Here is a 17,783-nt window from a genome sequence, read left to right on the forward strand (position 1 = left end):
CTGAACACCACCTTTGCTTTGCAGAAATAGTATGACAGTGGATATTTCTCATCACCACATTTCAGTTTTCCTCTGTCATGCCATGTGTACTTTTAAACTGACTAATTATTTCATCATTTACTTTGAGATGCACTGAAACATTTTGTGGTTTTCAGGCCTTTGGTTTTTTTCCAGTAGCTTCTACCATCCCCCTGTACTGCTCTGAAAATCCAGGTCTAGGTGGGTTAGACAACCTTGGGGAAGCTCAGCATTGGCAAAGTGGGTAAAGCTGCTTGCTGGAAGGATTACTTTGAAACTGGAGCCCACACAATCAAGCTTTCTGAAAAAAATGCTGACACTGTAAGGGTTAAAAATGTACCCTTGGTGAGAAATTCCATTTGTAACAACCTGTCTTAGTTGCAACACCAAGAAAAGGAGCTGGAACAGTTGTTTCAGATCTTTCCAGGTTTTCATGTAGTCTGTAAATGGATTTAAAAAATAATACTTGAAGAGCTAAACTGTGTAAAAGATGGCAGGGGATGAGAGAAAGAGCAAGCGGCTTTTCCTAGCTGATATAACTTAATGATATCGCAGCTGTCATCTGATCATCATCCCAATCTCATTCATGAGAGGGAGTATCCGCAGCTCGCATGGGGCACCCTGGCTGTGAGTGGGGGGCAATGTCTGGGGGCGCTGCCTGGGCTTCTGCTCTCCCCCCCGCCCCCGGCCGGGCCAGCACACAGGGTACCCCACGAGATGGCAGTGCCTCCACGCAGACCGCACAGCGCTTCCACGCAGCCTGCAGGAACCCTTGGCTGCCTTCCCAATATATCCCTGAAGTGTTCCCTGCTCCTACGCGTGCCAGTGTCCTCGGATATGCCATCCAGCAGGGATCAGCAGCCTCTTCACAGCCCAAACATGAAACTTTTGCACCCTCCAGGATTACTAACTTCATCATCAGGTTGTCCCAAAGTGTGCCCTTTATAAAAATTATGTAAATAGTGGCTATATATATATGCACAATATCTTCCTATAGCCCTTGATTCCAGCTTATGGCTTACACATCCTGATCCAAAATTTTTGGAAAGTAAAAGGCTTGGCAATGTCAGCAGCACTGGGAGGGATGCAGGGACAGTTTAGACAGAGGACAGGTAGAGCAGGTGGTCATTGTATTGCTGAGGTTGCTGGAAAACATTTGAGGCATTGGATGGATCTCTGCGAGATGAGTTGTGAGGGCAACTGGAAAGAGCCTGAGGCAAAAGAGGTTATCTGAGGAGTTAATGCAAGCTGAATGCACATGGTGGTGGTATACAGGTACGGACTAGCTGGTAGGGTCTAGTAGGAATGGTGGGGTTGCTCAAGCTTCTGAATTTTTATGAAGAGATTGAGCACTGAATGGCTGATGGAAAAATCCTTCATGGTGCACTGGGACCTGTTGCTTTTCTTTGCCATTGTTTTTCCTTACTCTGGTTCCTTGGTCCAGTAAAGACTTTTCCTAGTAATAAATGGTGTATCGTGAGATAGTTGGCCTTAAAGTCACATGCAGGCCATCCTGGGAGCCCAGCTGGGAAGCAGGATTGCTGTGTGACACAAGATGGCTGATACATGCACCAAATAAATGATGAAGCTAGGTGGGAGAAAAAGTAAAGGGGAAATTGTTAGGGAGACTTCTTCTCCCAGTACATAAAGCCTTAGCCCAGGTTTGGGGTGTTTTGGTTTTTGTTTTTTTTTTTTTTCAGAAGAAACGTTCCCAGGCCAGCTAAAAGCAGAAACATAATTCACTCTAACTTTGTTCCTCCCCAAAGGCAGATGAAGAGATGTGGGTCAATTTCTTTTTCTAGAGAACTCAGTAATGTTTACCACAACTATTTCCTCAATAAAATATTCAGAAGCAGTCAGATACCTGAACTAATGGTCTTCTCTCAGAAATGGATAGAAGCAGGGCACTGCAGGCATGTCTTAGTGACAGTGTCTTTGATGGGGAGTGGAGCATTAACTTGGGCTGCAGGATCATGTAATATTTATCTTTTCTTGGATGGAAATGTCAAAACTGTACATATTAATTGGCTACAAAACTATATCCATACTAAACACAATTATAAGATGGTCCTTTTTTATAAAGTCTCAAAAGAAGTATCCAAAGTGACATAATTAAAATTTACAAACTCACAACAGCTGTAATTATCACTTACATTTTATAGATATACATCATACAAATGTGTTCACATCACTATGCTAGGCAACAAATTCAACACAAGAGCAAAGGTCATTTCTACAGGAAAAATTATAAGGAGGTCAGAATAGACAAAGTAACGCCTTATAGAGGGCATCTAATTTATTGGGACAGATGGTTAAATGCCTAATTAATAAAGGACTAATCTGAATTGTATAGAAATCTGGACAATTAGTCTCTGCTCTAGTAATGGAACTAGAGATGAAGCACCTAAAATCAACGAAGAGGTTTCTGTGAAGTGTCTCCTCACCTAAATTAACCAAGAGCAGAGTTAAATGAGGGGCTGGAGCCCTAGTTTTTGAAGCCAAACTCAAACTGCAGTTCACAGAAAGCCAACATGTACTTCAGTGGCCACAGTCTCTAGCAGCGCTTTCAAGCCTGAATGCTGGTTGTCCTGGGAATGGTCCTATCTTGAAAGGAACGGTAGCTATGTCTAGTGTACCTTGTGTGCCCTTTCTATACTTTTGGAGGGTTTGAGGTAGAGTCCAGCTCGGTCCTGAATAAAGAAGGCAGCCACCCAAAGAAGAAATGCAAGCACAACATCGGTTCACTCTGGTTTACTAGACCATACTTTGCGTCACTAGACCACCCTGCTGTGTTGGTAATTCTGACCCCAGGAACATCACTGAGTAGTGTGATGATGAGCTGAGAGAAGATGGGCAGGACTGAGACAATCACAGCAGGTTAGTCCTCAAAGGGAAGTCTCCAAAAAAGCACAATTTAATTGTGTATTTTGTTGATGGATCCAGCCAGTCTTCAAGATCAGGGTGGCAGAAAGCCTATTCCAGCTAGGCAAGGGCCAGCGTCTGGTCACTGAGATAAATTATTTTTTATTTCAATTAAAAAAATATTTGAATTTTGAGTAATTTAGAATAAATTCTGAGCTCAAGTTAGCCCAGCTGGCACACTGTATTGGGTTTGCTCTAATTTCTTCTTCCATATGCACATAATCTGCCTAATGTTCAGCTACTCCATGTTTTCCCACAGGGAAGAAAAGGTTTGTGGTCCTCTGGCCTAATTTAATCTCTCTGTTCAACAGGCATGGAAGAAAAAAATCCTAGCAGATAATGTAATTTGTTCTCTTCTTGTGTCACCCTTGAGACACCTTGAGATTCCTGTTGAAGGAGGTTGCTGCTCCATAGGTAGGTGCTTAGCAAGTTTCTGTGTGTAATTCCCACCAAACTGGCTCATGTTTTCTCAAAACAGGTAGTAAAATGTCACCAATCACTATAGAAAAGTAATGGTATCGCCACTGTTTCAAATGAAGATTAGGAATAATGCTCTTGAAAACTGGAAATTTTGGGAAACACAAACATGCTGGGCCTGGAGAAGTTAATGTAGTTCCTCTCTTTTGGGTGCTAACCTGTTGATCCACACTAGCTTAAAGTCTGGCTCTTTACCACAAAATAAATGGATTTTATATGCTTAAGGGGAGAGAGAGAGACAGGGTTGTGACACTGATCTGGACCTGGTGAGAATAGCAGCTCAGACAAATTCACAGAAAGCTCTTGACACCATGGAAAGCTGTAAAGGATCAAAGTTGCCCATCTTTTAGGTAGTATGTTACAATGTCACAACAACTCATCCTGCTAGAAAGTCTCAGACAGAAGTTACACCATTCTGGCACACAGATGTTTTCCTTTTTGGACTAAGTTTTTCAAGCAGTGACAACTGGGTGACATAGTTGACTGGACTGTTTTCTCTGGACAAAGTCACATGTTTGTGTGTGAAGTTCAGGTATTCTTGATACTGCCATCTGCACAGCTGTTTCTTCAGTTCACTTTGAACCTATGGAAAAGGAATTTAAAAACAATCAGAAAATGAAGTCCTGGTGGACATTGAAGGTAATATTTGCCAAAATGACTGCCTGACTACTTTGCCCAGATGCACAAAGGCACCCAAATCAGTCAGGATTAAGCCTTAACACATTTTTAGAACTTAAACTATGACCCTATTCACTTTTGAAAACAAATAGGCTTAACTTCCAAAATTCAGAGGGTGAGTAGCTTTTGACTGCAGTTTCTTTGTTTATAGTTGTAGGTCTGCTTCACAAATACTTTCATTTTTCCATATAACTTCTATTTTTTCCTCATACTGAATCTTTTGTGCATCCTGGCTATGCCCATGTATGGGTCCCCCTCCAGGCTGTCAGTTTATCCAGATTGAAATCCCTCTTAAAGATCCCTTACTGACTCTGAAGGATGCTGAATCAACCACAATACATATTACACTTGAAAGAAATCTCAGGGATGCTCAAAAGCATAGGAAAACTGACTGTTTTACCACCTGACAAACAACTGACCCGTAGGTTGACCAACCTGAAGGTCCATGGCTTGCTGTTGACATTACCAAGACTGCAATGAGGGGGCAGGGGGGAAGGTATGTCCTGCTGCCCTCCACTGAGCAGCTCACACTCAAAGCTGTAGCAGAAGGAGCACAAGCAGCTGCAGGAGACATCCAGCCCTTGCGACCATTCACACAAGCAGCCTGCTCCTGTGAATTAATTGTTTGCCATGCCCTGTTACCACTGCTCATGTTCAACTTTATTTCTATTTGCTTCTCCTGAAAGGGGGGTGGCCCTGCTGAATGTCCAACAAAGTGACTTACAAACCTCATCCTAAACTGAGAAGATGGGTCAAAAGCTGATAACACAGCTGCCATCTTCTCTGACTGTCATTAGTGCTGAAAATCCTATGATTGTCACAGCTGTAGCACCATTAGCACAAACACACTTCAAATTAAATGCAGAACTAAACTATTAAGTGAAACTGTGAATTGTTATAGGGGACATATGTAAGGAAAAATGTGATTTAAGTACCTTGAACTTAGGAACTAATCTAGTAATTCTGTTACATAACCCTCTGTTAGGTATGGTCTTGACATACAGAAAAGAGGGTGGGACATGCAGAAGTACATCTTGGATGTCAGGGCTCCCTTGAAGTCACTGGCAATATCTGTCATTGAGATGGCCCCTGTCCTGCCTTTATTCTCCCTGTTCACCACATAGAACATACTCTGTCCTCTGAAGCTTTCAAGACTCTACAAATTAAGAGGGGCTTCCCGCACCAACCCAGTACTCCAGTAGCATCCCAGTAAGCTCAAGGCCCTTCAGCACTCCTGCATACAACACCCGCCTTCGGTTTAAGCCCATACCACCCTGCTTGGCTGCAGCAGTCTCTCACATTGTTGCAGATACTTTAAACCAAAGGAATACACACAGAGAAAATACTAATTAATTTTTTTATGATTGTAGGAAGCTGTAACAAATGCACTGCCAAGCTGTAATGAGTGGCCAATGTTCCAGAAGCAGTTATCCCTAAGCAGCATGGATGCAAGCCAACCCACACCACTTAATCCTAGGGCCAGAGATCACTCTTTGCTTGTCCTTTTTTAACACCTAGTAGGTCTGGGTGTTGTGTGGTCCAATACACAAGCTATTCAAAGGCTGTTGGCAAGGAGTCTATGTAGACAGAAGGTAGGTGGGGAGTAGAGCATTCTGTATTTACAGTAATCTTGAAGGTACTCTCTCTGAACAGCACTAGAACAGCCATTATAAATTGATTTCCTAAACAGCAAACATATTTTAGGCGTTATTCATCCTTAGGTAGGATTAATTTCAATTAGCTATCCCTATGAGAGGTGTCCAGTCTAAGCTAGTAGGGAAACTGAGGCACTATTAGTGGGTCACTCTTCTCATTCAACCTACACACTTTTCTGAGGATGTGTTCCACATTTTCTCCTGGCTTTTGATTCATTTTGCTTTTTGGGGGAAAGTGCAAGCAAATTTTTTTAGGTTTTATAATGATTGGTTTTCTAAAATGTACTGCAGGGAATTTATCCGAACTCTAATGTTACAGAACCAGGAGAGAAAATGTTTGATCAAAACTACTGAAAATGCACAGGCTACCCAAGGAAAGGAAAAGTCACTAAGAGAAAATAAACCTAGAGAAAGGAAGGAATGTTACAAGCTTTCCATTGAGATACCATCATGATAGCTATCAGACATAAAGCAGAAAAAAGTCCCCGACAGAAAAGTCACCAACTGTTTGTAAAGGGTCATTGCTTCAAAGCTTATTTTGTGTCCTTCTGTCAGAACTGTAGGAATACAAATAAAGTCAACAAAGGTACCAAGGGAAAAAAAAAAGATATGGATATTTCATGCTTTCAGGAGCATATCAAAGCACAGTTCTGTTCTGGAAAGGGCGGGGGGAGATGCAAAACAAGAAAGGCCCATGAGTTTAAAAGGTTTTGATAATCTAATGTACTTGCTACTCACCTCTGCATTTGAGAAGCAATATAGAAGAGCGACAACAAAACCCTAGGAGAGGTAGGGCAGGGAAAAAAAAGCCAATCATCAGGATTTATAGCACAGAACCAGAGAAAGAAATCAGGTTTCATTCAAAATTTAAGTAAAACAGCAAAAAATACCTTTTTTTGGTTTTTTATTGTTCCATTGGAATTCAGGTGATGTGGCACTATTTATTGGGTTTTCATAATAGTATTAAATTCCTTAATGGACTGGCAACACTGTATGTACATTATTGCTCTTGTGTGGAGACACTAAGGACTAACTTACTGTTTACTGTATCCTACAAACAAGTTCTCCCTCAAATGAGGTAGTAGGAACCTCTGCCTTGTTCTAGTCTATACTTACAGTAGTGAATAAAGTGGGTGAGGACCTGCTCTTGGTTTACATCTTTAGCGCTAAGCTATATTCTTTCATTCACAAGAGGTTGGTTGGGTTCAGCCAACAACCTATTGGGAAAAGTCTTGGGTTCACGTTCACCCAGAACTGCAGTCAGGCACTGCCTGGGGCAGCGGGAGCCAAGCCGTGTCACAGGCTGTGTTAACACCAGCAAGCACTGCATGGGGTTACACTACATCTGTGATAGTAAACTGGGCAAGGCGCAGCCCTGGATACTGGCCTTTGCTTCTCTGTGTCATTAAAATGTCAGCACGGCCCATGACACAGCTCTGGCTTGGGCCAGCAAGTATTTTCCCTAACAGTCTGGCCATAGCTGAGAGGTAAGTATGGAAGAGGGATGATTTTTCAATATGTATCAATGTGGACAAGCTATTTGGGGGTAGAGGGGGAAAAGGGAATTTAAAAGACCTCAGCTATTTATTACAAAATGTACCATGCCCAGGCCCTGGCTCTCTTACATCCAAGATACTGTTCTGAACAGTGGTATAGCAAGATAAACAAACAAACAAACAAATATCAATGTGGTGGATTCACTACTGCTAAAAGGGTAAGGGTAGAACAGGTTGTTACATATTATCCTTATTTTTTCCTTCCTCTTATCACCTTTACTATATGTGGCATTAGTTTCAATCAGTTCACCTTAGTCCATAGACTGGTCTTCAGGGCGCTCTGTCATTATTATTCAATAAAGGTAGATATTGTATTGTTTCTGTGATTATTAATATGAAGTCTGAGTCTGAACTCTAAAGCAGTGTGATATTTCAAATAATAAGATAAGGGAACAAACAAGAAAAAGAGTTTACAAAGGAATAAGATGGAATGTGTGTGTTGAATTTAGACGCGTTATTAATACTACTCTAATAACCTAAAAATGTAAGACTCCTGAGAGTCTGGTATTTTCAGACCAAACCTCTTAGGACTGATAAACATTTTGTCCATCTTACCTGAAAAGAACCCAAGCCCAGCTCAATATAAAGGCGAGCTTCCAGGCCGGTGCTTTCTGGGAAAAATGCAAATATGATGTAGTGCACTCCAAAGAGGGGAATTAAGAGTAATGTGGATTTAGCAAGTCTCCTGGCAAACCAAGAATTGAAGAACAATGCACTGTTAGAAACAGGGAATTATTGACAGCAATTATATGTTGGAACAAATGTTGATACAGAAGAAAGCTCCATAATGGAAACTACTACATCCAGCAAAGTTATGGAAAAATTATTTTCTGCCACTCCCACCATTGACACCTGGTGAACAAAGCTGAACAAAGTGGCATGCAAGCTTTCTGGATTGAACTTTAAAGGTTCTTCTCCATACTATACATGCAAAACCAGAGGCACCACACTAAGTACTCTGATCTGCTCTCCTGAGACTAAACTCCAGCAGGTGTAGGTAACCTGTGTCATAACCGACAGCCGTATCTCATGATGAGTTAAATAGCTCACTAGAGTTCTCTGACTGCAGAGATGAGATCCCCATTGATTGCCAAGGGGATCATACACAGGAAGGTCTAGGTTCAGTCATCAGAACATCAGCATCATGTTACTGCTACAAATTTTAAGGAAATTATCTGCAACTTTCTCTTGTGGCCATTTGTGTTGAAACGACTGGAAGCAAGATGGATAGATTACCTGACATTTAGCGTTTATGCTTTCAAGCTGAGTCCTTTCAGAGTTGTAACACTTTATATTTTACTTTTCTCATTGTTCCCAGCACATCCACCCCACCCTTCTTCCCCTGAAGAAAAAGAGAGATCTGATATTTGGGATGAAAAGGCAAGTTTACGTTGTTATTTCTTCTGGGGATTTCTCTTTCTATTAGTAAGGAGTAGAACATTCTGTGCTGCTGCCCATAAAACATTTCTTAGAGCAGCTAGAATGGGTCAGTATCAAGGGACCCAGAAATACTCACACAAAGTGGCTTGAATGGCTCCCTCCTCCCTCTTGAGATTTCAATTTATGGACTAGAATTCTGATCACATTAATAAAGATAATAAAATTAATCTGAAAAGACAAGACAAAACCTGTAAACTTACTACAAATCAGGACATATCTTCAGTTGATACTAATTAACTAAAAATCCCCAGGCATAGGAATTGCACCGCTATAAACCGGTGCAGATCTGCTCTCAAATCAAATCAATGGCATTAGAAACAGTATTCATTTTCCCCACCAATATGTAGTTATAAATAAAGATATGCTGAAAGTAATGTTCCATTAATATAGATCTACCTATCTCAATATTGGGTTACATCTGATATTAACCCCTTGTACTTGTTGTCAGGACCTAAGCAGATCTTATAGAGCCCCAATAGTCCTCCCTGTTCCCTTCATTGTTTGTAACAGAAATTATAACAGATACAGACCTAAATAACATACTCTTTCCTCCCTGAGTTTAGATGGAATAAATGTGTGCTGGGTGTGTGGGTGTGTATGGTTGTCTTAAGGTTACATCCAAAGAACTCATTTTAAAAATATACTAGATAAAATTATGTATTTGTGTTTCTTGTATTAAATCAGTTTCCTGTTATCTAACAATCTTGCCAATATGGATTGCTTTTCTTCAGAAATTACTTTAAAAGACACAGACATGACTGTAGTATGTGGAATGCAGCTGTCAAGATGATTCCATTATGTCCTAGCATGATTCTAGAAAATATAGGATTTACTTTTTAGTTTGTGATTTATGGTGGGGTTTTTTTGGGGAAAACCCAACAAAAACAACAACGACAAAACCACATGCTATACAATAAAGTCCCGCTATTTGAAATTCCATACCATAGCATGTGCTATTGCTTTTCTACCAGCTTACTGAAAGGAGATGCTAACTTAGCTTTCCCATTTCAAAAGAAACTCAAGACAAAATGAAAAAACATACTAATACAGTCAGCAGGATGGGGCCTTTGATGATCCATAGCACCACTCCATGTTCATCATCGTCCCAACATCTGAAACGACAAGGAAAGCAGTCATGTTATCTGTCCCATGTGAGATTTCCACAACACATGACAGTTCTGTCGCAGAATAGGAAAGTGATGGACACTAAGTTTTTAATCACTATGTCAAAGCCCCTGCCAGTACTGGTATCCTGATAACTCTCTAAAAGTCCCTGTGCAGCCTGATCTAAAGGGAGTTTATTCAGTAAGAGGCAAGGGTTGAAGAACCAAAGCAAAGTTAAGGAACGCACATTTGTATTTTCAGGCATCTTTCTTATAAGCCTTTTTTCCTCCCTGTTGAAAAAGTTACTGTTTTACAGAGTACAGATTGGAGACTAAGCCACTGTGCACCCACAAATGTAATGACTTTGGGGTCTTGAGGAAATAGGCAAGAAAAATCCAGAGTCCTAGTAAAGGTGCCCTGAAAGGACAGAGCAGAATGGGCATTTAGTCTCTGTTTTGAAACTATTCATGTATTTAACATCAATAACAATGCAATTTAACTCTGTCCAGCCAAGTGCCATACCTGCTAGGTTATATTGTGCTCCCTCTTCCTGTATCTTCCCTTCCAGTTCTGTGACACCGAATATTTGGCTGCATAACAAGAAACTTTACGGATGGTAGCTTATCTCAGCATGTCTGCATGTAAGGTATCTTTGCAAAGTGAGTTCAGAACAGCTGTGTCTGAAGAACTTGGGTTTCCCATCTACTAGGTGATTAGGTAGAAGATGAGTGGTTCTGGTACTATAGGGGTTTTATACATCTGATATTATAAGACCAAGCAAATGAATGGAGGATCTGCAATGAAATTCCTCTGACTGTAGATGTCTTCATCGGACCTGTTCAACTGTTTTTTCTTTGCAGTCAAAGAAGATCAATACAACAGGACAAAATTCAACTCATCCAAAATACTTCAGAGAAGTAAACTGAGCAGGTCAGTGCTTTGCTGGAAGAATAGCCGAAGTTCAGCCACTTTTCAGCCCCCTCTAAGCCTGTGAGAGCTTGTCGGAGCTGTTGTTCCTGCTCTCCACCTCCCTGTGAACTATGTAACTGGAGTAATCTTGTGCCAGATTCTTCTGCTACAGATCCAACAGATGAACCCAGCAATTCTTTGGAAAAAATGCCGTGGGAAAGAAGGAAAAATGAAATCTTCCTTGCACCTCTCCTGGCTACAAAAAGGAAGCATGTGGTGTGGAAATATAAACCACTTCCACTTATGAAACATTACAGTAGAGAACTTCTACAGATGTTCTCCAGTAATATTAAGAAAGGAAAAAAGGATGTGTCAAGTGTAGTGCACCATAGAACTTACTGCTTCTACATCATTAATCTGAGTCCTGAGGTGTAAAATAATATCTTTTTGAACTGACCATTGATGTGAAATGACCTGAAGGCCTTCAGGGCATGTTTTAGTAAACAGTCAGCTGCTTTGTGCCTGGCTGTCATATAAAAGATAGAAATAATAAAAAAAACCCACCACCAAAACAAACCAACAAAGAACTGAATGGAAATGAAAGAAGAAACTGCTTATCAGGACATAATGTGTTTGTTTTGGGAAGTACTTATTTGAAGAGATTAGGGTTAGCAATTTATGGCTGATTTTTAACAGAAGCAGAAATTTCTTAAAACAATTATTTCAAGGACTAGGAATTAGGAAACGAAATGATAGTTCAATATTCACTATGATGTTTCCAGGTTTTATTACTCCATATATGCACATCAAAACCAGAAGGACTGAAATTATTTTCTCACTTACTTGCCTATGAAGTGTAAAGATTAGAGGCACAACTTTGGAACAATTTCTTTTGCCTGTTTTTTTTATATATACACTCTTTCCCCACCAGAAAATCAAAATACAATACAAAATAGGACATCCTTGACTTCCTTATTCAAGCTTTAACTTACCCAGTATTTTGTTGATGGATTCTTGTGAGGACCCAAGCAAACATCATTAACTTACCCAGTATTTTGTTGATGGATTCTTGTGAGGACCCAAGCAAACATCATTAACTTACCCAGTATTTTGTTGATGGATTCTTGTGAGGACCCAAGCAAACATCACAGCAGTGGGAGCTCCTGGACAAATCAACATGGGACATAATATAACTGTTTTGAATACAATGTCCCATGGAAACTTTATTTCATGAAGTTTCACAGTGCAGCAGATTGGATATACATTAAAGGTCAAACAGTGGGTCAGGCAATTTTAAGTAACATTACAACAGAACTGAACTTGCAGTTCAGGGAAAGAAAAAAACCAACCAAACAAAAAAGCAGGAGAATGATATCAAAACGAAGGCAAATAGGGGATGCTGTGAAACCATGATGTCAAAAATATCAGCTGATTACTTGAAGGTTTGGCCATGAATTACAGGCATTTGTGAAGCTGGAAGAATCACTTATTTAGCTAGAGCTCTTTTATCTTGTGAATTGCAAGCATGCAACTCTTTGTACATTAGCTGGAAGAGTTCACAGTTTTGTCCGGAGGACCCTCTATTAATCATTCTAGACCCATCAGCCTGTGAGCATTCCATAAGAATTTAGCTAAATCCAGGATCTGGTGATTTCTAGCCTCACTTTATCACTGCTTACCCTTCTACATTTATGACTGAAGAGCTATTAGCTTTTTTTTTTTCCTCTCTCTCTCTTTTTTTTTTTTTTTTTTTTTTTAACAGGCCTATAAAATAGCAATTGCTTCTGGTCTTCTCCTGTGGAATTGAATTCCCAAGGACTAAGTGACTTTCAAAGCTGCCACAAAAGGGACTCCAGTTTGAAGCAGGTGACATTTTCACTGATAAATCTATAGAAATATAGGTTATATCTTTCTAAGTATCATTTGAGATCTGTAGGAAAGGCCCAGAAGTTGTCCTTCCTAATTTTATACTTTTCTTCAAGGCCTTTAAGCTGGGACCACATTCAGTTCAAGTTACCTTTCTAATTAAGGAAGAGAAATATTTACATCCTTAACACCCAAAAGCTGAGTTGCCCCTGAGATGTAATAATCCTTATCTCCTTCTATAATCAATGGAAAATGAGAGACATTATTAATTGAGATGTTTCCTTTGTTATCTCAAGTTAGCTGTGATTAGTCAAGGTCTAAGCATCTAATTTCAGGCAATCATAATTAAAATAGCTCAAAAAATTGAATTAAATAAAAAAAGTCTGATAATCTGAAGATTAAGGATAAATAACTATTTATTTCAGAAGAATTTGGATTCCACTTCTAATCCAAAAATCTCAAACTCACCCACTGAATTTGAGTGCCTCTACTTTAGAAAGCCAAGGTGAAGTGAGGTACAAGAACATCTGATCAGTGAAAGAAATGTAATGTATTATATGCATATATTTTGACCATCAGAGACAATATCAGTTTCTGCAGAAACTTAAAAGCTAAAAACTTAAAGCCAAGAGGTCTCTGAAAAAAACCCAAAATAAAGTATCATTTGATTACTAGGCCTGAACTCACATGGTTTAAGATTAATCTATCTAATTCTGCTTACTCAAAGCAAAATGTCAACTTGAAGTTACTCATTGAGATGTTTTTCGTCAGTGGAGAAAGGCAACATATTTCCAGGGTGTTACACAGCCACATTACTCATCTTGTTGGGAACTGGACTAATCACCACCACAGCATGCATGCCTCAACTGACTGCAGGAGAAACCTGGAGAAATCATTTGGATTAGATGGTTAACATTAAAATTACTGTAGTTGCAAGAAATTACATCCAATGATAAAGATGAGTACTGCAGTCTTTTGAGCAGGCATATCGTAGTGCTTCTAGTAACACATCCACCCTATCCCCTCCTTCAGATATTTGAAGGGTATAAGTATCTAACAAGGTAAGAAGAAAGACAGTACAATAGTATGGTTTTGGTGTCGTAGTACTGGATGAAGAGCCAACTTTTATCAGAAAGGTGGCACCTTTGATAGGCACCTTCTTACCTCAGAACAAATATTTTATCTAGTTCTGAAAGTAGATGACAATACTAAATAGCACAAAGCAGAAAAGAGTACTAACCCCAGCCAGTAAATATGAACCAGCATACATACTGCTTGTCCGAAACAAAGGTCAGCAGAAGCAATGTTTGCAGGTATATCCCTTCTATAAGAAGCCAGAAGAAATTGGCTAAAATGCTAAACTGGAAGAATGCCACAGCAGCTTTACAAGCAACCTGGAAGTGCAGAGCAAGAAAAAAAACACCAACCTATTAGATCTGTTCACCATTGTGTCTGGATTTTCTACAAGTAAGGACAAAATTCAAAGTTACCACACAAGAGTGAAGAAATCATTACAAGATTACAGTACGTTTGGGATTCTATAGTTTCAATGGACTTCACTTTAGGTTTTTTGGAAGGGAACCACTGGCCCTTTCTTATAGATTAATTTCGTTACTGATAGAAATTGTTACAGCTTCATTAGAGTCAACAGACCTGTACCTTACATATCAAGACTGAGTGTAGCCATAGCACTTGGTCTTTGGGTTTGTGTAGTATTATTTGTTTTAAGATTTCACTTCTAGCAAAGTAAAGAGAAATAGGCTTAAGAAATCTCCATGTTCTCTTCAGGTAAAGAATTAAATGTCAAATCAAGGATAAGAGAGAGGCGAAATTTAGTACCGTTGACATTAGGCAGTGGTCCATAGTTTCATCTGCAAACAAAACAGCATCTTTGGTGAAAACAGCAATTGCTTTCAAGATAAAGGAGACAAATAGGTGCATATGGATGTAATTCCGTGTACAGTGGAATTTTCTGACATGGAAAGAGAAAATAAGAATTATTCTTCGAGAGAAATTTCTCACGGTCTTATCAAAACTGAAACAGGAATACACATGACTGCAGACACCTTCCAGAGAAAATAAATGATCTTTCACTATTTGAGAGGGAGCTAGACATAGGGGAGCAGAGCAGTTATTATCTGTTTAAGCTAATAAAAGTGCTAGTATAATTGTCCTTGAATCACCACACATTTAAAGGAGATGTCAGAAGAAGAGAGTAACTCTGGGACTCTTGAACTACATTACAACAATGCTTTTTAATTATTCTAAATATTTTTTTGTTGTTGTTGAAGAGGCTCGCAACAGGCTCTTCAACCCTTTTCTGGCCAGAGAAGAGTACTGAATGGGTGTCAGCTGTGTGTTGTGGGATGGCTGAGAGGGATGTAGTTGTCTTTAGTCTAATGCATTAGTCTAATGAGGAGCACCTGAGAGCACTGGGGGGGGGGGGGTGTCAGCCTAGAGAAAAGAAGGTTCAGGGGAGACCTTCTCACTCTCTGCAGCTGCCTGAAAGGGGGTGTAGGACAAGAGGAAACAGCCTCAAGTTGCACCAGGTCAGGTTTAGATTGGATATTAGGAAAAAATTCTTCACTGAAAGGATGGGTAAGTACTGGAACAGGCTGCCCAGGGAGGTGGTGGAGTCACCACCCCCAGAGGCGTTCAAGACATGTAGATGTGGCACTTAGGGCCGTGGTTCAGCAGTGGATTTGGCAGCATTAGGTTAATGGTTGGGGTTGATCTTAATGGTCTTTCCAACCTAAATGATTCTGATCCTATTTCCCTAGATTGCCCTGTCCACAGTTTTACCTTGAGCTGAAGGAATCTCCTCCAGGGTTTGAACATATCACCTTCTTGGTCCTGGGTCTCTCTGTAAGTGATATGACCTTTGGGACTGCCAGTCCACACCAGTTAGGAAGCTGATTCTGTGCTCAGCACTCCTGTCTGCAGAGTAAGCTTAAGGCTTTTGTCCAAGTGCATTGGAACCGATCAAACCAGGATCCATTTCCTAATATCCATCATCAAACACAACACTTAAATTTCTTTAAATCTCTTTGTAGAGCTCCCAGTTATGGAAGCAATGGTCTTTCACAGACAGAATGGACAGTTTAGAATTCCTGCTGGTTCAGGGGCATGAGACATTGTTTCTGCAGGGTATGTCCAGCTATGCACTAGAGGAACAGTTCTCTTATGTTAACAGTGATAACAGGTTGGAGCATTTCCACTGTACGCTGTCATTAAAGAGACTTAGGCAGACTTTCCAGCCAGCTTTATTGTTCTAACAGCTGCAGGGAAATGCTACAACATGAATAGAGAAGGACCCATTGCCATAACATCAACAGTGTTATGTCTGAGAAGGATTTGAAAAAAATAAAAATAATTCCCACAAAACAAAAACACAGAGGGTTTGAGGGGAATTAGGATGAGGCTCTCTTAAGACATCCTGGAAAAGAGACCATTTGTTTTTTACCTGAAGGCAGCAAAGACAATTAGAGCTGTAGTGAGTGAGGTCACTGATGCTGCATAGCCAGCAGTGTAGACACGCCAAAATGCAGAATAATATGATTTCTATGAGAAAAAGAGAACACAGACCGATGCTGGTGGTTGTGCAGCATGCATGCTGGTGTGCTTATTTCACTAGGATACATTTTCCCCTGCTAGTCAGTCCCATCACCTATGTGCTGCTTTGCACGCTTGAGATCTGCTTCAGGTTTTTCCCTCTGTTGCTAACACAACTTTTTTTCCTGTTGAATCCTACCTAACCTTACACGAGACAGGTTTCACAGCCCAGGTTCATCTGCAATAGTGACCCCTCTGAGCACGTTCAAAAGGAAAATGTTAACTTTAAGCAATCACATTTTCTCCTATAGGTACGTAAAGACTCTAGGGTGCTGAAACCTGCTGATGGGTGATTGGTGAATCCATCACTTTAGACCTGGGCCAGATTCAATAAGTATTGGTTCTCATAAACAGCTATAGATAAAAGAAACACAAAATTTACATTTTTCGGGTGAGGAAACTGAAACACTGTGAAACAGTAGAGGCAAGAATTTTAAAGCCAAGAAAATGACCTCACAGTCTTTAATTCTTTGGACAAACAGTTCATTCAGTTGTTATACACTATAACACTCTAAATTCTTTATAGTTAATTTGTTTGCTTCTTTTGTATTTAAACAACCAATATCCTAAGAAAAATGAAGCATGTTTACATTGCTTTATCTATGAAAATTTTATTTTGATCCACTACAAGATTAACTGATTATTTAAAATCCCAAGAAACTAAATTCTCTGAATCCAGGCAAATTTTCTCCTTGCAAATGCAACGGACACTTTGTTCTCTGATTAAGCCAAACTCTGTTTATCCAAAAGATAAACAATTAGCAATTTTAAATAGATCCATAAATAAATCATGCAACCCTGGCAACCTGGGAATCATCCTGATGTTTCTGAAATAGTCCTAATCTTTTATACAGTATTTTCAAAACCCAGGTGAAAATTAGAAAATGGGTTTCTCAATTAAACAATTAAGTATTTCAAAGCATTTTATCTAGTTTTGTATGGTAGCTAAAAAAGCCCACTACTATGTGCAGAAGACCTCATAAGTCCTCACTGCAGATACAAAATGCAAAACAAGTGGTTCTCTTAGAATATAAGTGGGATTCTTCTTACTTGCTTCCCTATGTTTACAATGCAGCAGAGCTTACTGATCTTATCTTCTGTTTGCAGATCTTGTGGGTTTGACTGGAATAACAAACTAAACACAGCCGCAGCACAGGCATGAGCTCTGCCCTGAAATCTTCCATAATGTTAAAATGTAAATATAGTCCTTTGCTTGATTTCAGCCTAGGGCAGCTACAAACTGCCTGGCTTAGCACAAGCCAGGGACAGCCTGGAGAAAGCCACCCTGTAGAGTAAGAGTTTAGTGGGCGAGAGCCATGCCATGGCAGCTGGCCCCAGGGCTGGAGAACTGTGCTCCAGAATACAGGCCACCTTAGGAGTCCTGCAACCTTTCTGAACTGTTTTGCATGGTTTCCAGCACCTTGCCAGAAGTTCTTTAAGCATCTATCTTTCTAGCTTCCCTGAAGTGTAAAGGAGTACAAATATTCTTAGCTCACAGGTGGAGAATTGAGCTCCAGCTGTCTATACTGTCTGTTACAGCTGTGCC

The 17,783-nt window shown here is 40.0% G+C and overlaps 1 protein-coding gene across 1 annotated transcript in view; it reads right to left on the bottom strand.

Moving 5' to 3' along the window:
• Positions 1 to 2,157: 2,157 nt before the first annotated feature.
• LOC121086130 (vasoactive intestinal polypeptide receptor 1-like) overlaps positions 2,158 to 17,783 on the bottom strand; it is a 60,806-nt gene continuing 45,180 nt past the window's right edge. Inside the window, exons 6-14 of the mRNA XM_040589394.1 lie at positions 16,089 to 16,186; positions 14,465 to 14,597; positions 13,866 to 14,019; positions 11,862 to 11,922; positions 9,789 to 9,858; positions 8,823 to 8,914; positions 7,862 to 7,991; positions 6,489 to 6,530; positions 2,158 to 4,000 (exon numbers count right to left, since the gene is read on the bottom strand). Coding sequence (XP_040445328.1) covers positions 3,812 to 4,000; positions 6,489 to 6,530; positions 7,862 to 7,991; positions 8,823 to 8,914; positions 9,789 to 9,858; positions 11,862 to 11,922; positions 13,866 to 14,019; positions 14,465 to 14,597; positions 16,089 to 16,186 — 969 coding nt within the window. The 3' untranslated portion in view covers positions 2,158 to 3,811. The remainder of the gene's footprint in view (positions 4,001 to 6,488; positions 6,531 to 7,861; positions 7,992 to 8,822; positions 8,915 to 9,788; positions 9,859 to 11,861; positions 11,923 to 13,865; positions 14,020 to 14,464; positions 14,598 to 16,088; positions 16,187 to 17,783) is intronic.

This window comes from Falco naumanni, chromosome 4, assembly GCF_017639655.2.
Source record: "Falco naumanni isolate bFalNau1 chromosome 4, bFalNau1.pat, whole genome shotgun sequence".
NCBI lineage: Eukaryota > Metazoa > Chordata > Aves > Falconiformes > Falconidae > Falco > Falco naumanni.